This window comes from Ovis canadensis, chromosome 13, assembly GCF_042477335.2.
Source record: "Ovis canadensis isolate MfBH-ARS-UI-01 breed Bighorn chromosome 13, ARS-UI_OviCan_v2, whole genome shotgun sequence".
NCBI lineage: Eukaryota > Metazoa > Chordata > Mammalia > Artiodactyla > Bovidae > Ovis > Ovis canadensis.
The window spans coordinates 42684902-42712354 of NC_091257.1; the positions used below are offsets into that span (position 1 = coordinate 42684902).

Sequence of the window (27453 nt, forward strand, 5' to 3'; positions counted from 1 at the left end):
TCAGAGGTTTCCAACACATTTTATTTTGCTGACCACCAGTTTGCAGCTTCTGAGGACCGACACGGTTATCAGTCCCTACCCAATGTCCAGTTAGTTTCAGTTCTGCTGCAGCCCCTTGGTCCTACACACTGAAGTTAATGGCTTGAGTTCCAGTAACATGTGCCAAGAGGCTGCGCTTTGGCTCCTGAAGGAGGGCGAGTCCAAGGTAGAGCCTCTTCCAGGGCTTTGCTTCCGCGTGGTGGTTTCCTTTGGCAAGAAGTTGAGCCATTCTCGACTTTGGTGCCTGTAGGCAGGAAGCACTCAGAAGTGGGCGGTGGGACATGCGGGGACAGTGTGACATGTGAGGAGAGGAGCCTCTCCTACTGGTTCAGTAGGTGAAAATAAAAGGAAGCCTCTGTTTTTAAGGAACACGGATAAACACCTTTTTAGATCACCTATTTGTTCTAGAACTACAAAATTTAATTCAAGAAAATATAGGTCCCGTGAAAGACTTGAAAGTTTTATAAAACTAAAATCTAATTTTCCCCCAATAAATTGTATTTTAGCCAAAACCCTCTTGATGCTTCTAAAATAATACTAAACGGGGCATCTGATTATACAAGAGCAATAAAAAAAATTAAATATTTATTTGAATAACAAGTCGAAGTTCGAGCTGCATGGTTGGCCAATGCAGGTTTCCACATAGATCACAGGAAGCGTGCACGGAGAAGTACTGGCACAAAGGACAAAATAATGCTAAGAATCAGGCTAAACAGCTGGATTTTAAGGAAACAAAAGGTCTGAAATCACTATACAAAATATAAAATGTATTAAACACGACTATCCACAGAACAGTCTTTATTATTGATTATATTTAAAAATTATTTGTGTAGTTAATTATATGCTGACTTGTAAATGAGTATTATACATGAACCCCCTTTCAGAGGCAATTCCTTGCTGTGCTATTGAACATCTAATTACATTGCAAAAAGTGTCCTTTTTTGCTATCAATAAAGAAAACAGTTAATGATACTACTGCAAGTATTAGGAAGGCTACAAAAAAAAAGAAAAAAAGAACATTTCTTTTTTGTCTTCAAAGTGCTTTCCATGCAGTTAAGCACTTGCCTGGTTTAGCTGAATGCACCCTTGGGTCAAAGAGATGCTCCTGAATTAGAAGACTAGGATTCATGCAACCCTCTTGCTACCGGGACACCACTGTGTCACTCCCTCACCAATCCTGTCTTTCCAGAATACCACCAGAATACCATTCCAGACACTTCAAAAAGGATCAGGAGGATAACGATAAATATACATAAAATGAAAAAACACAAACTGCTATGACACTACGACAGGCAATGTCTGTGCTACGTGAAAGCACCTTTAAAAAGAGCCTACTCGGCAAGAGATAAGTGTCTAAAGATTCAAAATGAATCAACAGTATTGGATAACAATATAATTCTCAACTCAGAAGCTGCCTCAAGATTAGGTGCATCTTCAGTTAATGTAACGGGAAAAAAAGGCAATGGATTTTATTTGATTAATTGCATCCACTCACAAATCGACCTAAGGTCACCAGATGTGTAGACACAATGAGATTTTTCGTTGTTGTTTATAGTCTTTAATTGAAATGATGATAAAGGAAATAGAGCTATTTAAAAACAAAACCACACAGCTGCCTTGGCCTAGATTACGAGGTGGCACCAGGTGTGGGGTTCACATTCTGGGTGGCCACCTGTGGTGCGACCTCAATGATCCGGGGCTTGTCTATGATCCTGGCTGTGCGGTTACCCTTCTCCACGATCCCAATAATCCATGCTTGGTGGCCTTCACCATACTTGGGGGACTTGATCTCTGCACAGAATCGAGCTGCTTGCTCACGTGGTAGACAGATCAGGAGGCCGCCTGGCAAAAGGGAAAGGGAGAAAAAAGGAGCACGGTTAGCGGTGATGCTGCTGTCTCCCCAGAACAGATCTGCACTGCCTGCGTCTACTCCACAGACTGCGCGGTGGAGTCGCTAAGTGAGTCCTTGCTCAACTTCTACTATATTTCAAGACACACACAACAACAAACTTTTAAGTCATGAAAACACCCTCCTTATGAATCATCTGATGCTGTGTAGGAGTGAAGCGTCTGAGACGCAGTAACGTATGTGGTGCCAATCTTTCCCAGGCAACACTTGAAAGGATTAACAAAAGAGAATTTTTCATTTTCAATCTGATTCTCTACATGGAGTCCTCAATTTACCAAAAAAGGCTTTTCATGTTTTTTTTTTTTTTTTTAATTTAATTTAAAAACTAAGGCCAAAGAAGTGTGTGTGCCTCAAAGTATCTAGGTTCTGTCCCTGGCTCTGTCATTAACTTCAAAATAGAAAAATACAAAATATGCGAAAATAAATCTTCACTGGTACCCGAGTAGCTAAGCCAAAATAATTTCATGTATTTGTAAGTAGAAGAAACCCAATCGGGGAAAAAATATATATGACCTTTTACAAAAAATGAGAAACTTCTCATTTTTTAATAGAGACAGACTGCGTTAGTTGGGAATATTCATTAGTTTATTCACTCTGATTCCACGCCTGCCAGGCAGCAGGTACTGTTCTACCAACAGTTCAGCTACCCTCTTGTAGCACACTTCGAAGAAGTGGATTTCATAATTCTGAGGTCAGGAAGTGGCAGGGTCCTCTCTATGGCTGAGAGGCCCACCTGAAACGAACCCCCCATCCCCACCCCCAGGGCGGGTGCATGGGTGGGGTTTCGTGGTCTTAGCTTCTAGGGGTCAGAATTTCTTATGACCTGGCCCACCTTAGACTGACTACCTCGGGGTTTAGTCCAGGCATGGGTACTTTACTTCATTCCCAGATGTTTCAACTCTTTTACCAGGACAGGGAAACAGTTCCTGAGTTATAGAGGGAGTATAACAGAAGTAAGAGAGACTAGGGGGAGGAAGGGGGGTGGGGTGGGGGATGGAACTGAAAGGATGAAACAGAGTCCAGGTAAAGGAAAAAAAAAAAAGGGACAAACAGAAAAATGGTAATTTGGAGATATCATATACTATTTCATTCTTAAAACACTAATTTTAGACTTTTGCAAGGAAAAAATACAGCCTCGTCAATGTAACCTATGGATACACTGGCTATTTCTTGAGTTTCCAATGGAAACTAGGTGATGACCTATTTTCCCCATATCCTCCCTTCTTCCCATCCCATCACCAAACAACACTGGACTGAAAACAGTGCTACTCATCACAGGAAGGATGGCATGAGACACCGTGGCAGATGACAGCAGGCTGAGATGCTCCCAGCCAAGACCTCACACCCTAGGGCCCTGCTCCTGGACCTGGCTTCCTCCTCCTCAGGGAGGTCCCACTGGCCTCACTAGCGTTAACCCCTGACCCGGGCCAGGGCCCTGGTACCTGATGTCTCTGGGCAGGTCCCGTGCATGAGCCCAAACATGTTTCCGCAGGCCTTGCTCACAGCTGCCATCTTGGCCAGGACGGGAAGGTTGTGAATCACAAAGGATACCTCATTCCTCTGCTGTTTGGCCAGGTTCTGTGCGTGGCCCAGAATCCCGAAGCCCGTGATATCAGTAGCTGCATGGGCGTTGAACGTGTGCATGAGTCCTGCCGCTGCCAGAGGACAGAGAAGCCTTTGTCATCTGGTGTCGTGAACAGAGACTCCTAGAAAACACTCCTCCTCAACTCAAAATTTTACAGATGCTTTAGTCTCAAACATACTCTCCTAAAATAAGAACAAGACCTTTTAAGACTGTCTGATCTAAATTCAAGGTACATTCCTGATAACTGAAAGGTTAATCTTTTATTTTTTAATTAAAAAAATTAGCACATTTTATTTTTTAGAAGTCTTAGGTTTACAGAAAATTTAGCAGTTGCCATACTGTCCCTGCCCCCACCCATCTCTCCGACAGTAATAGCCGGCATCAGTGTGCTACCTTGACAGGTCAGTATTCATATATTACTGTTAACTCCAGTTCACAGTTTACACTGGAGTTCACTCTTGATGTCTATGCGTGCGGCAGATGTATGAGCTCATGTATCCAGTCATTAGAGTATCATACACAGTGTTTTCACTTCCCTGAAAATCCCAAGTTCCACTTTTTCACCCATTCCTCCAACCCCTGATCTTTCAACTTTCTCCATCATTTTGCCTTTTCCACAAGGTCAGAGCTGGAATTATACAGTATTTGATCTTTTTGGATTGATATCTTTCTCTCAGTAATGTGTTCTTAAGGCTCCTCCATGTCGTGATAGCTCACTTCTCTTCAGCACTGAGTAATACTCCACTGTTTAGATGGACCACAGTTTATTTATATATTTACCAACTACTGAAGGACTTTAATAAATATTAATTTATATAAATATAAATTTATATACTTACCAACTACTTCCAAGTTTTGGCAATTTTGAATAAACCTACGACAAACATCCATGTGCAGGTTTTTGGGTGGGTGGATAGAAGCTTTCAATTCATTTGAGCAAACACCAAGGCACACAATTGCTAGATCATATTAGCAGATTTAGTTTTGTATGAAACTGCCAAACTATCTTCCAAAGCAGCTGCACCACTTTGCATTCCCATCAGCAACGGGCTGCTCCACACCCTCACTAGCATTTGGTATTGACTATAGCTGTTCTAGCAGCTGTGCAGTTCCCTAATGACACATGACGTGGAGCATCTTTTCATATAATTATTTGCCATCAGTATATCTTCTTTGGTGAGGTTTCTGTTCAGCTCTCCCCCCGACCCCCGTTTTTTAATTGGATTTTCTTATTGTTGGGTCTCAAGAGTTCGTTGCAAATTCTGGATACCAGTCCTCTGTCACATGTGTTTTGTAAAGATTTTCTTCCAGTCTGTGGCTTGTCTTTTCATCCCCAGTCTCTTCTATAGAGAAGTTTTTTTATATTAATTAAATCCAACTTGTCCATTTTTTATTTTATGGATTTGTGCTTCTGGTGTTATCTCAGTAGCTATTATCAAACCCAAGATCACCCAAGTTTTCTCCTATGTCATCTTCTAGGAGTTTAGCAGGTTTGCATTTAGGTCTACAATCCATTTTTAGTTTATTTTTATGATGGGTTTAATACCTGTGTCCAGATTCTTTTACCTATGGATGTCTAATTTTTCAAGAACCATTTGTTTAAAAGATTTATCCTTTGCTCCTTTGTCAAAAATCAGTTCAACTATACTTATGTGGGCCCATTTCTCAGCTTTCTATTCTATTCCATTGATCTCTTTTTAACCAACAACACACTATCTTGATGTCTGCAGTTTTATATGAAGTCTTGAAGTCAGGAGGTATCAGTTCTCCAAAACCTCAACACTGTGTTCGCTGTTCTGGGTCCATTGCTTTTCCATATAAACTTCAGAATCAGTTTGCTGATACTCACAAAATAACTTGCTAGAACTGCAATTGAGATTGCATTATACCTACAGCTGGGAAGAACTGACATCTTGACAATACTGAGTTCTATCCATGTGCATGGAATACCTCCATTTATTTACATCTTTAATTTGTTTCATCAGTTCTATAGTTTTCCTCATACAGAACTTGGACATGTTTTTAGAGTCACACCTATGTATTTCATTTTGGGGATGAGGGGAGTAACTGAATTGCTTATTTTTAAAAAACTAAATGTCTTTTTGATGAAATGAAATACGCCATATGTTTATAGAAGTGCTCTGGGTTAAATGCTTTCTCTTTTTTTGGCTACACTAGGTCTTTGCTGGAGAAGGCGATGGCACCCCACTCCAGTACTCTTGCCTGGAAAACCCCATGGACGGAGGAGCCTGGTGGGCTGCAGTCCATGGGGTCGCTAGACAGGACTGAGCGACGTCACTTTCACTTTTCACTTTCATGCATTTGAGAAGGAAACGGCAACCCACTCCAGTGTTCTTGCCTGGAGAATCCCAGGGACAGGGGAGCCTGGTGGGCTACTGTCTATGGGGCCGCACAGAGTCGGACACGACTGAAGCGACTTAGCAGCAGCAGCAGCAGCAGCAGGTCTTCATTGCTGCGCTCAGGCTTCTCACTGCAGTGGTTCCTCTTGTTGCACAGCACGGACTCTAGGGCGTGTGGGCTTCAGTAGTTGTGACATGCAGGCTTAGCTGCTCCATGGCATGAAGAATCTTCCAGGACTGGGGACTGAACCTTTGTCCCCTGCACTGGCAGGCAAATTCTTATCCACTATACCACTAGTAAAGACCTGCTTTTTGATATACATTTTTTCTCTTTGGGCTTCCCTGGTGGCTCAGAAAGTAAAGAATCCATCTGCAATGCAGGAGACCTGGGTTCGATCCCTGGGTCAGGAAGATCCCCTGGAGAAGGGAATGGCTAACCACTCCAGTATTCCTGGCTGGGAAATCCCACAGACGGAGGAGTGTGGTGGGAGGCAGTCCATGGGGTCCCAAAGAGTCAGACATAACTTAGTGACTAAGCACAAGTTCACCAAACCTCTCTTTTATCTTTGCTTACAACAGAATCTTTTACTTACGTATATCCTCAACAACACACGCTGAGAGGAGAACTGACCCTACTCTGGTTCCTAGTGCTAGCTAAGCAACACTGAGAAAAGGCCATACTATTCACACACCTACACGTGGCACAGTGGGGCAGTCAAGGACATTCAGCAAAGCCATGACCTCCACTTCAGCTCTTCCCAACGCCGTCCTAGACAAGCTCTGAGTACGCGAGCAGACAAGGGGACACACTGAGTCCTATGGTCAGTAAGTGTGTGTCAGGCGCTTAGTCGTGTCCAACTCTGTGACCCTGTGGACTGTAGCCCGCCAGGCTCCTCTGTCCACGGAATTCTCCAGGCAAGAATATTGGAGTGGGTAGCCATTCCCTTCTCCAGGGGATCTTCCTGACCCAGGGATCAAACCCAGGTCTCTTGCATTGTAGGCAGATTCTTTACCTTCTGAGCCACTAGGGAAAAGGGATTCTACTTTTAAAGTATTGGTCACCACTTCTCTTATATAGGGAATCAGTTCAGTTCAGTTCAGTCGTGTCCAACTCTTTGCGACCTCATGAATTGCAGCACGCCAGGCCTCCCTGTTCATCACCATCTCCTGGAGTTCACTCAGACTCACGTCCATCGAGTCCATGATGCCATCCAGCCATCTCATCCTCTGTTGTCCCCTTCTCCTCCTGCCCCCAATCCCTCCCAGCATCAGAGTCTTTTCCAATGAGTCAACTCTTCGCATGAGGTGGCCAAAGTACTGGAGTTTCAGCTTTAGCATCATTCCTTCCAAAGAAATCCAAGGGTTGATCTCCTTCAGAATGGACTGGTTGGATCTCCTTGCAGTCCAAAGGACTCTCAAGAGTCTTCTCCAACACCACAGTTCAAAAGCATCAATTCTTCGGCACTCAGCCTTCTTCACAGTCCAACTCTCACATCCATACATGACCACAGGAAAAACCATAGCCTTGACTAGACGGACCTTAGTTGGCAAAGTAATGTCTCTGCTTTTGAATATACTATCTAGGTTGGTCATAACTTTTCTTCCAAGGAGTAAGCGTCTTTTAATTTCATGGCTGCAGTCACCATCTGCAGTGATTTTGGAGCCCAGAAAAATAAAGTCTGACGCTATTTCCCATGAAGTGATGGGACCAGATGCCATGATCTTCGTTTTCTGAATGTTGACCTTTAAGCCAACTTTTTCACTCTCCTCTTTCACTTTCATCAAGAGGCTTTTTAGCTCCTCTTCACTTTCTGCCATAAGGATGGTGTCATCTGCATATCTGAGGTTGTTGATATTTCTCCCGGCAATCTTGATTCCAACTTGTGTTTCTTCTAGTCCAGCGTTTCTCATCATGTACTCTGCATAGAAGTTAAATAAGCAGGGTGACAATATACAGCCTTGACGTACTCCTTTTCCTATTTGGAACCAGTCTGTTGGTCCATGTCCAGTTCTAACTGTTGCTTCCTGACCTGCATACAGATTTCTCAAGAGGCAGGTCAGGTGCTCTGGTATTCCCATCTCTTTCAGAATTTTCCCCAGTTTATTGTGATCCACACAGTCAAAGGCTTTGGCATAGTCAATAAAGCAGAAATAGATGTTTTTCTGGAACTCTCCTGCTTTTTCCATGATCCAGCGGATGTCGGCAATTTGATCTCTGGTTCCTCTGCCTTTTCTAAAACCAGCTTGAACGTCAGGGAGTTCACGGTTTACCTATTGCTGAAGCCTGGCTTGGATAATTTTGAGCATTACTTTACTAGCATGTGAGATGAGTGCAATTGTGTGGTAGTTTGAGCATTCTTTGGCATTGCCTTTCTTTGGGCTTGGAATGAAAACTGACCTTTTCCAGTGCTGAGGCCACTGGTGAGTTTTCCAAATTTGCTAGCATATTGAGTGCAGCACTTTCACAGCATCATTTTGGAATGACTGTTGCTCATTTTTATTATAAAAATTTCAATGAAACACAAAAGCAGAGAGAGGAACACACCACCACAAATTCCCACATACCTAACAATACCCAGCCTCAAGTGTTACCACCGATCTGCTGGGGTCTCATCTTTTCCTGCCTGCTTGTTGGGGGATGTGAGAGGTGATATGGAAACTTTAAAGCCAACCCTTCAGCTATCGGAATTTCTGTGTGTGCCTCTAAAAGATAAAAAAACTTGTAACACAGCCACAATATCATTATCACACCAACAAAATGAACACTATATTGATTGCTCTCTCTGAAACGTCACAACAGTTCCCTCTCAGAGTCATTTATTTGTGGAAACTGAGCCACTTTTTCCTAAAACCTCTCCTCCATTCTGGATTTGGGGATCTCCGATTCGCGCATGTTCTACCATTTTCCCTATTTCCTGTACTGGCGTTTAGGACCAAGGCTCGAAGAAACTCAGGTTCATTTTTTTTTGCCAAGAATCCTTCACGGGGGATGGGGGGTAATATCATCAACATGAACCTTTTGCCAAAAGCTGTTAGCAGCCACTGATGTTTGGTGATAAGGTTCATTTAATCAAGGGGACAGCAAACATGGCAACTCTGTAATTCAACCATTCTTCCTGTATTTATTAGATGTGATTTTGATAAATAATTCTTTAGAAAATTCAGTTTCCCTGAAATTCACCCCATACAAGACAGGTAAAATAAGAGGATGACCACTTTTACTTCAGAATAAGTTGGTGACCCAGGTGACCAAAAAGTTTTAATTATCATTTGTTCAGATACTTGATATGGTCACTCTGGTCTTTGATATTCAAACTGTACCCTCCAGCTCCCATCAAGTGGGAGCCCCTTGGAGTTGTCAGGATGTGACACCACCACCACTTCCAGGCACAGGAAATCAAGCTTATCTTCCATACTTCCTGCCCCAGAGCTGGAGCCTGCCATTTCCCCAGGGAGTCCTGGTACTTTTTAGTGGAAAACAGCAACTTTCCGACCAGGGGCAATAAGACTTCACCCTTCACTGCTTCTAGGTCTTTTCAACAGGTTCAGAAATAAACATTTTCAGAGGAAAAAAAAATAATCCTGAGTTCACACTGATAATTCAAAATTAAAGATGAATTAATCTAGCTTCTTTGATCTTCTCTCTAAAGTCTCTGTTCCTAATTACATTCACTTATTTACCTCAATATACAACATTCTCACAAACACAAACCCATTGACAACAATGAAATATTTTTGTGGATTTTTGTCTTCAGGATGTACACAGAAAATACCATGCTCAAAGAGATTTGAAATAATTCTTCATGTGGTTTTGCCACTAGCTTAGACGTATGTTGGACAACCTTAAAAAATTTGATTTGGATTCATAAAATATGCTCTTTTCATTTAATTTTTAAGTGTAGAAAACTACATAAAACATTTGTTTCCAAGTTCAACTTATGAAACAAAGCATGTTCAGAGGGTCTGCTTCCTCCCTGTTCTCTTGTATATATAATAATTTTTGTTAGTCTTTATTTTTCCACTGTTTCTTTTTGAAAGTATAAAATACATGTTATTACTTCATATTTATTTATGAATATGCAAAACGCAGCATACTACATATATGCTCTGTGCTTTGCTTTTTCACTGGCCATATCCTACAGATAGCTCCTGGTAATAAAGCTCTCTCATTCATGGAGACCAGATAATCCCAGTCAGTCACCTAGTGATGGACCCTTAGATTATACCCTTCTTTCGCAATTATAAAAGGTGCTTCAAAGAATAGTGTTGTACACATGTTATTTCATATTCTGGCCACTGTAGCTTTGGGATAGACTCTCGGAAGTGGGACTTCTGGGTCAAAATAAACGTACACTTAATTTTGCCACATACGACCGAACATGCCTCCATAAGTGTTCTGCCATATCCCTATCAGGAATGTCTAAAATTTAAGGATAGAGGAATCTTAAGTGCACAAATTAAATAAACTAATAACCTATATGAGTAAAACTAAATCCATTACAAATCACTTTCTAACTGTTAAACTACTTAATTTGAAGGACAAGACAACCCACAAACTTCTTAAACATGGCACACTAAAAGAAGTAGGTATGAAAAACCTTGGTTGTAAGTGATGAGAATATCAGAAAACAAAGAATTAAATAATTACAATTCAACTTAATTTGGAATTAAGCCAAAGAAATACTCTTGGAATGCAGGAAAAAAAAATTACAGAAAAATTTTATCTCAAAATAAATTCTTCAAAAGTAGGTAAAAGGCAAATTAGTTACAGCATACTGTCTGATAGAACATCTAGCCATTAAAAATCATGTGTATTAGAATTATATAATATGGAAAAAAGAATTTAGTAATATTAAATGAATAAAAGCAAATCCCAGGGACTTTCCTGGTGGTCCAGTGGGTAAGACTATGCAATTCCAGGGGGCATGGGTTTGGTCTCTCCCTGGTCAGGGAACTAAGATCTGGCATGCCACTCCATGACCTGCCCCAGCCAAACTCCAAATACAAGTAAAATGTATGCTAACCTTTAGTTTACAACATCAACAGTAAGATAAAAGTAAACTACCAACCAACCAAACATGGATAAAAATCTTAGAAAAATACATAAAAGTATTAACGGCAGTTATTTTGGGGTGGTGGGGCTATGAACAATGTTTTTCCTTTCCTTTTTATATTTTCTAAAAACTTTCCTAAAATAAGGATATGATTTTTTTTCCTCTAAGGTAAATCACATTTACCCCGTGCATATGTCAAGAACACGAAACGTGTCTGGATTCCCACCAGGGCTCTAGGCACCAACAGAAGGGGTTGTGCAGTCACTGGCCAAACCTGGCTGATGGCCAGTTCCTCCAGCTAAGATTTTTTTAAAAAAACAATGTTAAGAGTCATGAGGAGGAAAAAAACCAGTGCAACTGAGACTATGGCCCACAGAGCCTGAAATACCTCCCTTCCTGCGTCTCAGAAAGCTTGCTGACCCGAGCCTGGCCGTACCTGTCCTGTTGAGCCTAGCCATGTTCATCATCGCCTCCTGGTAAGCCAGCTCCACATCCTCCTGGGTGACCACTAGCTTGATTTTATTCCACTTCTCAGGCTGATGACAGGAACACAGATGAGGGAGAAAAGAGAAAAAATGTGATCAATTTTTGTTTCTAACCACTGAAAGAGCCTATTTTTTCCTTAGTCATCTTGAGGCGTTTTACTTATCTAATTCTGCACACAAAATTAAGTTTTCTAACTCCCCACTCCCCCAACCCTCGAGATTATCATTTTAGGTGTCCGCTAGACGTTATTATCACGGCCATCTTCTCTGCCCTCAGCCGCACCTCTGTAGTCCAACATTGCAGTTTACTGGAGACGTGAGACCAGCGGGACAGCTGTGAATGTCCTTAGGTTCTCCTCTGCATCTGCCCTTGTAAGCTGACAACTTTGATGTTTCTCGTGTTAACTGTGTTAATATTTTACTGACTCTCCCTGAATTCTGGGATCAAGTCCTCTTGAGGAACAAATGAATGGGAAAGAACTTCAACTTAGCATTGGCTCCGATGACATTGAGAGTGACCACACAGTACATCCTCTGAAACACCACTGTCTTTCCTCTTCTTCCCCAGTCTGATAGTCAAAGAGCCTAGCAGCACGATGCTGGGCTCATGACATACAGTCATGGTCCATTAATGGCCAGCATTCATGAATTCACTCATTTTTAGCAACACAATAATCTACCGCCCAACGGAAATCTATCTCTGTGTACCTCCCTTACTCCCTGCCCCTCAGCCCTCCCCAAGAGGTAACAACGATTCTGAATTTTATACTTGTCATTTTCCTGCCTTTTGAAAAGCAGTATCCTTATACATACAGATGCCCCAACAATACTCTGGTTGCTTCCGACCTTTATGAAAGGGTATCACACTGTTACTTAGTCTTTGAAACTTGCTTTTTTCCAGTTCTGAGCACCTTTAAGAAACTGGTAAAAAGCAAAGTCCTGTGGACTGATTGACAAGTGATCATACTAGATGGAAAATGTCCCCATCATTGCTGAATGAGAAGAGAAAAATATCTAAATATGGCCTCCTTAGAGATTCTCTCTGCTGTTTGTCAAGTTAAGATCTATCTGGTTGATGAGTAACATAAAATTACTCTTTTTCAATTGTTTCTCAGGACTAGTCGTTTCAGATGTTAACTGCAGAAACTGAAAGCACTGAGCGATGTGAGAATATACCACAGTCATTCATTTTTGAGTTGCTACAGCAATCAAGGAAGTCTTAAAGGAAGAATGATTGATCACAGTGCAGCAGAAAAGTGACTCAGGATAAATATCTTTATATTCTAGATGCTTTCTCCATAAGATGATTATTTATCAAAATGTTGATTTACTAATTAGCTTAAAAAGATAAAACAAGCAACCAGAAATGACCAAAAAACTCATGACTAAAATAATTTAAATTGTCAATAAGCCTGGCCTTATTTATACCTCAAATATCAAAGTTTGCACACATTCTCTTATGTATTAATTTTCAGTGATAAGATATAGCCAGCTCAGTAACTAATTAACAGATAAACTCAACTGTTTCCCAAATTCTATTTATGGAGTACTTCTGAACTTTAAGCACTCAATACATGAAAACTTCGATTTAATAAAAGAATAGGGACAACTCCCAGGATTTCTATAAGGTCTAGACTGACACTATACTCTCTGATACTACAACTAGAAGAGTGCATTAAAAAAAATTTTTTTTTTAATATCTATGTATTTATTTGCCTGCCCAGGTCTTAGTTGCAGTACACGAGATCTTTAGTTGCAGCATGCAGCATCTCTAGTTGGGGCATGTGGGATCTAGTTCCCTGACCAGGGATCGAACCCAGGGCCCCCTACACTGGGAGCATGGAGTCTTAGCCATGGGACCACCAGGGGAGTCCTCAGGAGCTCATTTTAGAAGCCACCGGAAGGTGAAGGTCACTTACAATATCCAGCCACTGGTGCACAGCCACGGCCACTTGCGTCCCCAAAGGTTTTGTCAGGACAAGCACGTCACCCGGCACTGCATTATCTGGCCTGAAGAAGAGAACACTGGCAGTTTCTCATCAAATTAACCAAGGAGATAAGCTCATCATTGGTTAAACAAAAGAAAGAAAAGGCTGGTAAAACCACATGTGTGTTTGCAGTCACTCATATTTAAGCCAACTACTGCTATGTACTGACAGCAGAGCTTTATCATTTACTACTGGGACGACTGATGAACAAAACAAAACATTAAATGAAAAGTGGAGAGGCCACGACTTCAACACTCAGGACAATGACTTACTAGTTTCCCAAAAAGGCAAACTGCTTAGACTTCAAAGACATCATCAGGCCCTGATTCAGTCATGCCCTGTACTTTTCAACACAGACCCACCAGGGTTCTGAGGCAACAAGACTTCTGAAACAAACACTGTACTTTCTGTTTTACAATCACTTATATAGCAGAGATACAGGTGGGATTTCTCAGGCTGTTTGATTATGGGTCTAATGTTTTCGTAATTTTAGCATCAGTGTGTCAAATTCAGAGTTATGACCAATAAGTTTCCTTGGTACACAGGATCCCTGGTTGGGCCCTGTCTGAAAGACAGAAGGCAAATATCAAAAAAAAGGCACCCCTAAAAACAGAAAGACTGCCCCCCGAACAAAACTCCTGTCTCACTAAGTACCCTAACGACTAGCACTCATGTCTTTCTTGTCCTGGTTCAAGGAACTGTCCATACAGTCGTCTGGTCCCCCGACACTGGACAACAATCATCCAAGTGGGTTAAAAACCCACAGGCACACCCTTTCACATTTCTGGATTTGTGAAACACGTGGACCCGGCACCCGCTCACAAAACCCACCCCACAAATAGAGCTTCTGATTCCTTCAGAGAACAGGGCAAGGTGGTTTTCTTGACAGGATGTCAAACACGAAAAGTGACAACTTGTGTTAAGAGAGAAACTTCTCCAAAGACCTGGCAATGGCCCGAAGGCACATGAAAAGATGCTCTTAGCATTAGCCATCAGGGAGATGCAAATCAAAACCCACTGAGGTTTCATCTCACACCCACCGAGACAGCTATTATCAAAAAAGACAGTAAACAAGTGGGGGATGCTGCTATACACATTCATGTCCAAGTTTTCTGTGTGGACATACATTCCAGTTCCCAGGCACAGACATCTAAGAATTACTGGGTCATGTGCTGACTACTGACCCTGAGGAACAAAAGCAGCTGCACCATTTTACACTCCCCACAGCCACGGACAAGGTCTGTGATGTCGCCACATGCTCACCAAGACTTGCTTACTGTCTTTTTGATACCCATGTCCACACGGAAAACCTGCACATGAACGTTCATAGCAGCATCACTCACAACAGGTGGAAATAACCCAGAGGCCTGTGACCTATGAATGGATGAACACACTGTGGTCTGTCCAAACAATGGAGTGTTTGTTACTCAGCCATAAACAGGAATGAAGTACCAACACACGTGCAACATGATGAACCCTGAAAACATGCTAAGAAGTTGGACAAAAACATCATTTGTTGCATGGTTCCATTCATATGAAATGTCCAAAACAGGCAGATCCATGAGACCAAAAGTAGATCTGTGGATTTCAGGGAGTGGGGGAGGAGGGAGTCAGTAGTAGCTGCTATGAGTACGAGGTTTCTTTTTGAGGAGATGAAAATGTTCTGGCATTGGACAGTGGTGATGGTTATATAAGCCTGTGAATACTGAAAACCAATAAATTGTATATTTTAAAAAACTGAATTTTATGTTATGTGAAATTTTGGGGAGCGAACCAGGCCAGGTGACATGAAACAAAAAAATGACTTACATGATAAACTCGTTGGGCTGGCAGACAGTCGTAGCCACACCTCCTAAAACAATCCAGGGGTTCAGCACTGTCTGGCCGCCCGTTACAGACGTTCCTGCCTCCTCTGCTGCATCTTTAAAACCCTGTATAATTAGGGGCATCACTTTGTCCCTTTCCTAGGGTTTAAAAGGAAAATTAAAAGTCACATCATTCAGCTAAAACCTGGAAAAGAGAGTCTATACACTTACAGCTATGAAAAGATCATAAACCAGAAAAGATCATAAAACCAGAGTTTCCAGAAGGGGCAGGGAGTAACAGAAAGAGGTAGGAACAGCTCACTCTGTAGCCCTTTTATCACAAGCTGGAAGAGGCTGCAGGTTACAATGTGAATGGAGCTTGGACAAGAGAAGTAAACTCTGGAAATGGGCTGGGTGTTCAGGGCTGCCTGCATCTGAATGCGCTCTCTACACGGTCCTCAACCACCCAAGACCAGCTCACATGCACCCCACGTCTGCCCCAGATGGCTGTGTCCAAGCAGAGGCCCAAGAGCACCTTGTGGGGGCAGACAAGAGCCTACCGAACGCTCAATTCTTATGCGCAGGGAGAACTATGGCAGGGGGTGGGGATGAAACCAATCACCTGTCAAAAATAATCTAAACAGAAATTCACCTCTGAGTCAAAGAACAGGCCAGGCAGCGAGGCCACGGATGCTCCAGGTGAGCAGTGGGACACCCCGACCCCACCAGTGTCTATGTCGCCATCCAGGCAGTGACCAAAGGGAAGGGTGACGGCCTCGGTGCCACAACCTGGGCTGGAAGGCTCCTACTCACCCTGTCGGTCATTTTATTACTGACTCCGAGGAGCATCAGCATGTTGTCACACTCCGTGACCCCCATGGCGTAGAGGTCACTGAGGACGTTGGCACAGGCTATCCTGCCCTGGAAGAGAAGGCAGACGTGAGCAGGGACCCCAGGGGACTTTCCGGGGCAGACACAGAGAGCTGGGCTGCCCAGAGGCACCCGGGAGGGGACTTTCCAGGACGTGGGCCTCAGCAGCTGTGCTTCACACACTCGCTGCCTTTCCTCCACCACAGAACCAAGCTCAGACGCTCCTGCCACCGCCTCTCCTCCGTGCAGCACACAGCATTTCCGTGTTCTCCGCCACTCTAAAACATCAGGAGAAACCTGCCATTTATTTAGGTGCAGAACCCAGAGCAGAGAGATGGAGAGAAGCGGGCATGGTACAGATGGCTGCAGAGGAGCCAGAGTGGAAATGCTGGGAAACAACCGTCTTAAAGAAAATGTAGGAACGGTCACTTACCCTGAACAGATTCTTAAAAAGGGCCAATTTTTATTGGTTACAGAGAAGATGGGTTTTACGTACTCGGAGAAATTTTTGGACTCCTTTCCAAAGTTGTACGAGATAAACAGGAAAATCATCTTGGTTAAAATAAAAAGAAGAAATGAACAACACCTAGCTCTGAAACCAGACTGTTTTTTAAAGAAAAAGGGAGGCAATTCCCAGTAAACTATATAGTTTTATCGAGGAACTCTGAACTAGTACTCAATAGAAATGTGGAATATAAAATAGAAAATAATTTATAATTATTTTAATAATTATCAATAACATTAATAATTATTAATAATTTACTTACAGAAAATAAAAGATTTTCTCCTGCCGACAGAGATTGAAAAAAATTTTTTAAGTTGCCTTTCTCTAAACAGGAAAGGAGAAAATGACACACTTTTCTTTTGACATTAAGGGTAATCAAACTGCAAGTTACTATCACTTCCAGTGGCCATTTCATTGCCGGTTTATCATTATGTTGTCTTACAACCTCTGGGCAGGTTGGCAGGGAGCTGGATCACCTCCTGTGACTCACTCACGAGACAACTGGGGCAGTGTGGTCGGCATGCTGGGAGGTGCCAACCACAAGCTGGGCTGCAGAGGTGTGCTGCCCCTTCTGTGCTAGGCTCTCAGGTCCTTTAGCAAGATGTTGGCAGAGGATGCATTCTGGTTCCAGCCACCTGGGCCCCCAGTCAGGTAGGACACCAGGGGCATGGCGTGCACGGGAGCACTGCTTTACCGGAGAGACAGCTGGCTGCGTGGGCAGGAAACAGGTTCCTGGGAGCCCATGTGCTTGTCTTGGGACCTGAGTGGTGAACACTCCCTCCTCGCCTTGTTCCCAGTGCCCTTGGCAACAGGAGGGGCCTTTGGCACTTCCTACAGATAGGATGTTCCCAATCTCTTCATTGGCTGCTCCCAGCTGCCAGGGTGCAAGGAAGGGTCCAGTTGGGTAGATGGAGGGGCTCCTGGCAGCAACCCCACCATGAGCAGGCGGGGGTATCTGAGCGGAGCATGATCAGCAGGGAGACCCATGGGTTACCCTATGGAATACAGACACGGCGAGAGGAGTGACCAGAATCAGGGTCAATGGTCAAGTTCATTGTGATGAGATGCTAAGCTCTCTATTTCTGGACAGAGACATGCAGGATCTGTCCTATTACAGAGGAAAGTGGAGTTTACAAATGTCAAAGAAAAACATGGACAAGGAAACAAAAGGAGAAAACTAGAAACACATCACTCCATAGACACACTGAACAGGTGCTCTGACAGAGAGACGTGCGCAGGTGCAAGAGCACCAGGGGATGCCCTACATCCGCCCTGCCTGCCTCACACACGGTACCAAGTGTGAGCAAGGGACCAGTCAAATCGGACCCACAATGGCAGAGTCATGGTGGGAGGAATAACAACAGTTTGTACAGAACAAAAACAAAAAACCCACCCACACATGCATGTACAAAACCCAGCCACCACTCCAAACCCAGAGTAAGCAGTTCCAGATGTAAAAGTACGTCGGGTCAAACTCACCATCATGTAAGGGTCATCAACGATGGGATAAATGTAATCTGTGGTTTGAACCAAGGAAAGGCCGCCGTGCCTCAGAGGAATGACACAGGTGTCCATCCCGATGCCTGCAAAGATGGGAGTCACCATCACCCAGAAGTCAACAGAAGAGTGGGGTCATTTTGCACCTTCAGTGTACTGACAGGAGTTCTGCACAAGACTCTTATGAAACACTGCTCACTGCCAACAAAGCAATGTGTTTCCTATCAAGAAGTATAACTGAAATAAATGTGAAACAAAACCAGCTTAAGATAGCAAATGAGAAGACAATTTGTTAGTCATGAAGACTCAATGTCAACATGGTACAATTCTGCGACTCTAATGATGCCTTGAAGAGAAATCTTCCTTTCTTTTACTGTTATCCCGTGCTTGGCACCATAGAGAGTTTCTGCAAAGATGAGAACAGCACAGATGGAACTTGGGTTGTCTTCTCCATAGTTAGCCAAGAGTACATCTTTGGGCATCATTCTGTTTTTCCACCAGAAAATCTGTAAAATATTTTACACATATAAAATGCTATTCTACGTTTTAGTAAAAAAAATGACCAAAAAAGGAAAAAAGACAAAGCTAGAACAAGTATTTATCAACTCCAATCAAGCATGCACATAAGCACTGTGGTACCCACGGGATCTTACAACTGATGGACTATTTAGAAATAATTCCCTTTTCCTGAAATTGGTTTAGAAACAGTCAAGACTATTTCTTAAAAAAAAAAAAAAAAATCACTTGCAATGCAAACACTAAGTTTAGACTGGCCTCCCACCTGAATGGAGTGCTTTCCCAACACTTCTCTCCAGGGGACACCCCCTGGCCCTTAGGAAGCATTTTGACTTTGCAACACAATGGGCAAAGGACAAATCAGGAGGAAGTATAAAAGCAGGTAGATTTACCCAGAATCCCAAATGAAACAAGAATAAATCACACCCGAATCCCATAGACAGGACTACCTGTGAGCTTTCACAATTGACCCCGCAGACAGGCTGGGTCTCAGGGGCAGTCTGTCAAGGTCTGATCCATTATTACTAACACAGAAATAAAACCAAGTTAGGTAAAACATCACTCTGTGATGGCAGGCTGATTTTTTTTATTACCATACTAGATGGCAAAGCAGAAACTATTGATGGAAGATCCAGTTAGGGAATGGAGGACTTTGTTTCAGAATGGCAAGCCTCACAAATTTGTGACCATGGAACACTTATTACCAGTGATCAGAAAGTGTGCAATAGTTCCTCTCATTTGGTGCACGTGCACAGAAATGCCCACTAATGATACTCTGCAGCACTCAAGTGGAAACAGGGCAAGAACCACAATTAAACTCACATGATTCTCCTGAAATTGATCATTCCAACAACTGGGTATTCCAAATACATTACTATTCACTTTGGAAAAGAGGGAATGTTCCCTTTTCGGTTTCCATATAACTATAGGACTATAGAAAGAGACACTAAAACACACACTCAGTTTTAAACACTTGGACCTGAGAAAAATCTCAGCTAGCAGTGTTTTATATTAATTATGCATCAAAATGACATTTTTATATATTAAGTTAAAATATAGTAGAATTAAATTCACATGAACTGGACATGGAACAACAGACTGGTTTCAAATAGGAAAAGGAGTATGTCAAGGCTGCATATTGTCACCCTGCTTATTTAACTTATATGCAGAGTACATCATGAGAAACGCTGGGCTGGAAGAAGCACAAGCTGGAATCAAGATTGCTGGGAGAAATATCAATAACCTCAGATATGCAGATGACACCACCCTTATGGCAGAAAGTGAAGAGGAACTAAAAAGCCTCTTGATGAAAGTGAAAGAGGAGAGAGACGCTTACTCCTTGGAAGCAAAGTTATGACCAACCTAGATAGCATATTCAAAAGCAGAGTATTACTTTGCCAACAAAGGTCTGTCTAGTCAAGGCTATGGTTTTTCCAGTGGTCATGTATGGATGTGAGAGATGGACTGTGAAGAAAGCTGAGCACCAAAGAATTGATGCTTTTGAACTGTGGTGTTGGAGAAGACTCTTGAGAGTCCCTTGGACTGCAAGGAGATCCAACCAGTCCATCCTAAAGGAGATCAGTCCTAGGTATTCATTGGAGGGACTGATGGTGAAGCTGAAACTCCAATACTTTGGCCACCTGATGCGAAGAGCTGACTCATTGGAAAAGACCCTAATTATTGGAGGGATTGGGGTCAGGAGGAGAAGGGGACGACAGAGGATGAGATGGCTTGATGGCATCACGACTCGATGGACATGAATTTGAGTGAACTCCAGGAGTTGGTGATGGATGGACAGGGAGGCCTGGCATGCTGTGATTCATGGGGTCGCAAAGAATCGGACATGACTGAGCAACTGAACTGATATATTTTTTAAAACTATTTATTTACTTATATGGCTGTGCTGGGTCTTAACTTTAGCATCAGGATCTTCCATCACAGAATGTGAATGCTTAGTTGTGGGATCTAATTCCTCAGTTAGGGATTGGACCAAGCCACCTGCATTAGGAGCAAGAAGTCTTAGCTACTGGACCACCAGGGAAGTCCCTGATTTTTTTTTTTTTTTAATTGGAACTACCTGTAGTAGAAAAATTTAAATGACACAGGGGGCTCATCTCATCTTTCTTTGGGACAGCACTAGTCTGTAGTGACTGGTTTACAAATCCCCTATCAAATTTCAAGAAAGGAAGACAGAGAGGGTGAGCCTAGGATAGGCCATGCGCTTTCAAAACGAGTATATCAAGTATGAGAGAGCAGGACAGAGGCACAGCGTAGGTAGAAATAAAGGAAGATGCCAGAGTGAAGGAAGCCTCAAATACAGAGCAGGGTGTGCTTAATCAGTGGCTGAAGGGGAATTCTAGAAGGTTTCAGCAAGACTGAAACCATCCAGCAAAAAAATTAAAAATAAAATTTTAAAAATAACCTAAATCATCAAACTATCTCCATAGCCAGCAGCTGTCAACATGTGATAAAGCTTATGCATCAGCAACAGATATACCAAGTGTTTTTTTTTTAAAGAATTTTAAAAAAATTAATTTATTTGGCTGAGCTGGGTCTTAGTTGCCATACATGGGATCTAATTCCCTGAACAGGGATCAAACCTGGGCAGAGTCTTAGCCACTGGACCACCATGGAAGTCCCACATGTACCAATTTCCAAGACATACTTATCCTAACAGTTCACTAGAATACAATAAACATGTATCTTTAACAACTGTTATGGCTTACCCTTAGAATGCCAAAAATCTGACACTTTTAGACAAAATTTTAAAACATGTCAACAGACTTATGTGTATACATACATACTTCATACATAAAAACATACATATATTATGTATGTGGGTACAGATACAGTGCACATACATACACAGATAATTTCTGGTACTCAGAACAGCTGCAAACCACAGGTATTATTAGCCCGTATTACAGATGGGGAAACTGAGGCTCAGGAGGGTTAAGAAGAGTGTACAGAGTAACACTTATTATCTCTTTCTCCTGGCCTGTTCCCTTGCTGTCACTGCTGAGTTACAGCTGATGCAGCTCCTTTCCCCACAAACATGTCTGTACTGAAAAATCAGATGACAAGCAGTATGGTGAGCAGAGGAATGGAAAGGTGTGGATTTCAAGTTCTGACCCCCACCAAGTGACAGGAAACAGGCTACCCAGGTTTCCTGAGCACCACAGGGCTGCTGGAAGGACCAACTGCCTGAGTGCTCAATAAGTCAACGAGGGCAGTTACAGAGGGGAATCACTGCTTTATCCATAAAGTTGTTGGGTTTTTTTTAAAATTTAATTATTTATTTGGTTGTGTTGGGTCTTAACTGCGGCACTCAGAATCTTCACTGCATCATGCAGGATCTTCTGCTGCAGTGCACAGACTCTCCAGCTGCAGTGCATGGACTCCATAGCTCATGGGCTTCAGTACCTGTGGCACACGGGCTCGAGAGCGCACGAGCGCAGTAACTGTAGGCTGCAGGCTTAGTTGATCCGAGGCATGTGGAATCTTAGTTCACCCACCAGGGACTGAACCTTTGCCCCCTGCACTGCAAGGGGGATTCTTAACCAGCAGACCATCAGGGAAGTCCCATCCATGAGGTTTTTACTGCATTTGTTGTTGCCCAGTTATCTAATGATTTTCTCAATATATTCTCATTCCTTGACAAGTAACCTGACGTCCACTCTACCTCATTCACATGTTATTTTTTCACACTGAGACATTAGATAGATGAGGACGGTTTTCTTTTTCTATAATTTATTTGGCTACACCGGGTCTTAGTCGTGGCATATGGGATCTAGTTCCCTGACCAGGGACCAAACACGGGCTCCTTGCATTGGAAGCTCGAAGTCTTAGCCAAGGATCCCCAGGGAATTCTCAACGGCAGTTTTCTAACTGAGCTCCTAGGAGCCCTTACAGGCCCTGAGACTACAGGAAGTGAGTTTTCCTCTCTCCTACCCAAAGCAACTCTGCTTTATACAATCAGGAAAGAAAGGAGTACCCTGGGTTCAAAACCAATGTTATGAGATAGAGTGTGATCATATATAAGCAAAAAGAAATGCAATTAAAATCTTATGCAGGAAAACTGATCAAGTCACACACTGTAACTACAAAACATCTACAAGCTCCTAGAATATACAACTAACACTCAAAAGGCAAAGTGATCACAAGTCTTGCATGACACACCGAACAAAGCACACACAGAAGCTAACAGACATCCCAGCAGCTAAGACTTTCTTTCTGAGCTCAATGTTTGGGGAAGGGTAAATCACTAAGGACATCAGGAACTGGGTCAAGGAAACACAGCTCTCAAGTCCCGATGTCAAGCTGGGGTCAAGTATAGACCCAGTCCAGTGTTCCTGCCTTCTGTGTCTGGAGCACTTTTCTTCTCCCTCCTCCCATGGGAACTTCTCTAGTGATGCCTATTGCAGAGGAGCCCTGAGTTCCCCCAACCCAGTCACTGCTCTCCCAGTCCTATACAAGGATGCAGAACCACTATCTTTTCTAATCTGATTGAATAAAAAATACCTTTACTGTTAACAGTTGTCTCAATCATATACTTTAGAGTTTAAAAATGGTTAGAGCACATTTCTTGATGCTTTTCAAGTAGTTCCTCCAAATAAGGACTTCCCTGGTGGCTCAGATGGTAAAGCGTCTGTCTACAATGCAGGAGACCCGGGTTCAATCCCTGGGTTGGGAAGATCCCCTGGAGAAGGAAATGGCAATCCACTCCAGTACTCTTGCCTGGAAAGTCCCATGGACAGAGGAGCCTGGTAGGCTACAGTCCATGGGGTCGCAAAGAGTCGGACACGACTGAGCGACTTCACTCACCATTGCTTTGCTCTGAATCCTTCTTGGAGAAATTTTTCTTTTTTTTTTTTTTAAGGCAATATGGGAAAAGAGAACTCCAGTTTTTGACTCATTGACAACAATGCATCCAAGATGCTCTACTCGGGAAATACGAAAGAAAACAGTGGTTCACATACCAAGTCTTGGCATAACTGCTCCAAGAAACTGCTCATCTTCTTGGAAGTGGTTCTCCTGTAAGGACTCCAGCAATTTCTGCAGGACATCTTGGGGCACTTTGCAGCCAGTGCCCTTCAGTTCAGTGAATCTGGTTAACCGGAAACTCTTGTCCAATTCATAACTTTCCGGGTTAAAGGACTCCCGTGCAGACATGGTTCTTGGGCCCACACACCTCACGGCCGGGCTCCTCCCCTCCCTTTCCTACGCAGCTGGTTTCTTTATAGATCCACCTGGGTAGCACCAAAACACAAAGAGACCATTGAGTTCTCACCAGTACTTGCCAAGAATCAAGTGAATATATGACAGTGAAAAGTAAACATGAAATGGGCTGAAATCACCAAGACCACAGGAAAACAGCCATCTGGGGCCAGAATGGTTTGACAAAGTGATGTATAAGCCAGGTAAGTCTTAAAAAGTGACTGTACCATTAGACACGTTCTGAGTCTGTGTTATAATTGTGGCTGTGAGGGGCAGCCAAGAAGACAGAACTATGGGCCAGCTGGCTTACAGGACACAGTGCCATCTTGAGCAAAAAGTCCCCAACGTTCTTCTAGCTGGTGGCATTACAGGAAAACGAGTCACTTCACCTATCAACCAGGAAGTACTATGGTTTAGAAATGAGATGCCCTGGCTAACGTGACTTTTCAGGAAGACCTTTTGCTATCTAAAAGAAAAATAAAATACCTAACAGGCATTTGTGTTGAAATGGAAGTTGATGGATATGCATTTGATGAAATTCTTTATGATGCTAAATTCGATTTTTAGAAAAATAGATCTTGATTCTAAGTTAGAAGTACACAAAATGATCCAAAACTAATAGGAAGCCTGTCTAAACAACACAATTTGAAACCTGGAATGGCTGTTTTAACACAGCAAGGTTCATTTTCTACAAGAGAGCAGTGGAAAGTTAGTTCTCTGATGTTTTAATTCAGTGCTATTTCCTAGAAAGCAAACGCTGCCCAACTAACTAGTAAACACACATCATTGACAAAGTATACTACTCCTCCTTACTGTTTCATCGCAGATCTATAGTGATAAATTGTACTAAATCACTAGCATTTATAGTTTGGGGTACCATTGGAAGTTTCTGGAACAAATCTTTCTAAGTTTGAAGCCTTGGGGCTAAATGAAAACCTTTCCTGTGCTCCCGGGGTTTACAAACTTCCAGAGTGATGCTTTATTGGGCACAGAATAACAGACACCCTAAGTTTTAAGGTCAGTTTCCCCTATAAAATTCATGATTAAGAACATAATTCCCATTTATAGAGTTTTCGATCCCTTGGGAAGCACGTCACTCATTTAAAATAAATCTCACAAAGCCTGAGTTCAGGGAGTCATCCAAACTGTCTTTAGAAAACCATGTTTGGGGTGAGCAATGATTTTGGTTTGAAATACAACTGTAAACGAGTGAACCTTCCGACAGTCCAAGAAAACACCTGTGCAAAAGGAGGGCGCGAGGTTAATCAAGTTACAGACTTGGGAATTCTGAAGCCATTTTACAGCTGGGAAAGTCCAACAGCACTTTGACTTGGAAGGGTTTAAAAACAACAGTCCTTTTCTCACCAAATGCCTCGCACTTAACACTGCCTCACTCCTACCAGGGGCAGAAAAAATCCAACTCACGAGGCATCCAGTTATTTTCCTGCCTTCAATCTCTATCCAAAAATAAAGGCGGGGAGGAGAATCTGGAATTCAGGAGACTAGCTTCCTTTTAAATCTTCCAAGATTTTTAACAGTAAAAAGTTGAAAACACCTTAAGCCCAGAAGGCACTCAGGAGTTTCCAAATTCCAAATAGAATGAAGGACGTATTCAATCCAAAAAAAAAAAAATCTTACTTTTTTTGGAGATGGGGGAGGCCTGCAGAAAGGTGAAATTAATGGCGGGGCGGGGCGGGGGGGGGGAGGTGGGTTGCATAATATGCAGTCCACTAGAACCCCAAAGCCGCCAGTTTACACCTTTAAAACAATGACATGAATATTTAAAGCAACGGTTAACCCTTTCTTTCCCAGCCACGTTTTAATTTTTCAAACGAGGGCGCCAAGCGGGCCGCAGAGCCGGGGGAGCGCGGTGAGTGGGGGCGGGAAAGAGGGCAGCACAGGCCCGGTACCTACCTCCCCCAAGGTCCCCAAGCCCAGGAAACAAACAACGGGGAGGACGCGACGACTTGGGCGCAAGAGGCGCGTGCCCAGCTGGAAGCACACGTCGGGGCGGCGGAGGGCAGCGCTCGGGGACACCTTAAATCCCTGGCTGCCGCCTTTAAAGGCCACCCGGGCCCGGATTCTTTGTGCGGCGCAGCCAGGAGGAGGCGGAGCGGGGCGGCCGACGGGGCCATGCCCGCCCGCCCGCTCTCTGTCCCGGCGGCAGCGGGAACCGCGCGGCCCAGGCCGCGGGGAGGGCGCGAGGCCCGCACGGCCCCACTAGCCGCGATGGGACTTCGGTTTCGCGGGCCGGCCAGGCCGGGGCGCCAGGCATCAGAAGGCGCCCGCGGGGCCGAAGAGAGGGCGCGCGCGGGCGGGGGTGCCGGGGGAAGGCGGGGAGGGCCCGAAGGCGCCGCGCCCCGGGGACCGGGCTTGGCTCTCTCGCCGCGCGCGCGGGCCGCCGCCGCACAAAAAATGTCGGCGGGCGAAAAAATTAACCCCTGCGTCGCCGCCGCCGCCCTCCCCCTCCACTCCTCCCCCGCCCTCTCCTCCCTCCCTCCTTCCCCGGCCCCGCGCGGCGGCCGCGGCCGCGGCGGCGGCGGCGCGGGCGGTGCTTCTTTTTTAAAGCGGCCCCACCAAGCCCTGGCTCGGCCCCTCTCCAGGCAGCGCTGCAGAGCGCCGGTTGTGCACGGCTCCCGGCGCGCCCGGGCGGCCCGCGGGGGGATCCGCACGGCCGCCTTGGGCCTGCGGACGAATATTCCCCTTTAAGCCTGGTGTCTCGCCCCCCCTCCCCGAGCCAGGCGCTTACCGGTTCGCTTTGCGCCCTCCGCCTCCTCCCGCGAACGGGACTCCGCCGCTCCCACAATGCACCGGGCGCGGCCGGGCTCCCTTAAGCGTCGCCTGAATAAAAAGGCTTCTCCCGGCGGCGGCGCGGAGGGCGGGAGGGCCCCGGGCCGCGCCTGGGCGCCGCGGGGGCTCGGCCTGGCTCGGCGGGCCCCTGCCGGGAACCAGGGCCGCCGCGCTCCGCCGTGCGCCGCACGCGAGGGGCCTTTAAGGGCCGGCTCCCTCCCTTTAAGAGGCGGCGGGCCGCGGCCGGAGAGGCTCGGTGGCTGCGTGCGGCCCGGGAAAGGGGGCGGGGGCGATGTGCAGGCCCGAGCGCGGCAATGATTGGTCTCGGGGGAGGGGTGGGGGGTTGCAAGCCCGACGAGCGGTGGCATCCGTTGCACGATGCAAAAAGGATTGATTTCAAAAGTTGCGAGTTGCATTGGCAGCAGCCTTTGGCGCCCGGGCCACCTCCTTTTCCTTGACCCGCTGGAAGGGCTGGGAATGTTTTCCAAAACCTGGCGAGGTTCAACCGTGCTGCGTTCTGCGGGACGCTGTACCTGCTCCCCGAGCGCTGCCGTCGTTCCTACCGGCAGACAATGAGCACGGAGACAATTTGAAGATCGGGTGAGAGCAGAGGGAATGCCCCCTCTGCCGCGACGAAAGATTTAGAAACACAGACGGCGCGTTTGATTAATAACGACTCTCCCTTCCATTGTTCAGCCTGGCTCGGGAGATCCCCCGAGCCTTGGTGAACACGCACACGTCCTGCGAAGTTTCTTGAACGTTTCGTGCGTTTGGTAGGAAGTCAGAGTTTAAGGTTTCTCAGTTACATTGTTTGCTCTCCACAGGTCCAAGTC

General features: G+C 44.5%; 1 protein-coding gene across 2 annotated transcripts; it reads right to left on the bottom strand.

The window, feature by feature from the left end:
• Window positions 1–27453, bottom strand: SEPHS1 (selenophosphate synthetase 1). 2 transcript variants are annotated; one of them, XM_069547499.1, is made up of 9 exons: window positions 26580–27453; window positions 23593–23862; window positions 18080–18183; window positions 16039–16146; window positions 15230–15384; window positions 13352–13442; window positions 11384–11483; window positions 3391–3603; window positions 1–1881 (listed from the first exon to the last, which is right to left on the bottom strand). In XM_069547499.1, the coding sequence occupies exons 2-9, from the start codon at window positions 23783–23785 to the stop codon at window positions 1667–1669; spliced, it is 1179 nt and encodes a 392-aa protein (XP_069403600.1). In that variant the 5' UTR covers window positions 23786–23862; window positions 26580–27453; the 3' UTR covers window positions 1–1666. The 2 variants fall into 2 exon arrangements, with proteins under 2 accessions (XP_069403600.1, XP_069403601.1); XM_069547500.1 differs by lacking the exon at window positions 26580–27453 and adding an exon at window positions 25745–26511.

What these genes read in the sequence shown, in the direction of transcription:
- SEPHS1 (XM_069547499.1), bottom strand. Translation starts at nt 23,785, where the DNA reads ATGTCTGCACGGGAGTCCTTTAACCCGGAAAGTTATGAATTGGACAAG. An exon ending in AGCAGTTATGCCAAGACTTG is followed by an intron (nt 18,184 to 23,592) that starts GTATGTGAACCA and finishes CCATCTTTGCAG; the next exon opens with GCATCGGGATGGACACCTGT. An exon ending in GTAATAAAATGACCGACAGG is followed by an intron (nt 15,385 to 16,038) that starts GTGAGTAGGAGC and finishes TTTAAACCCTAG; the next exon opens with GAAAGGGACAAAGTGATGCC.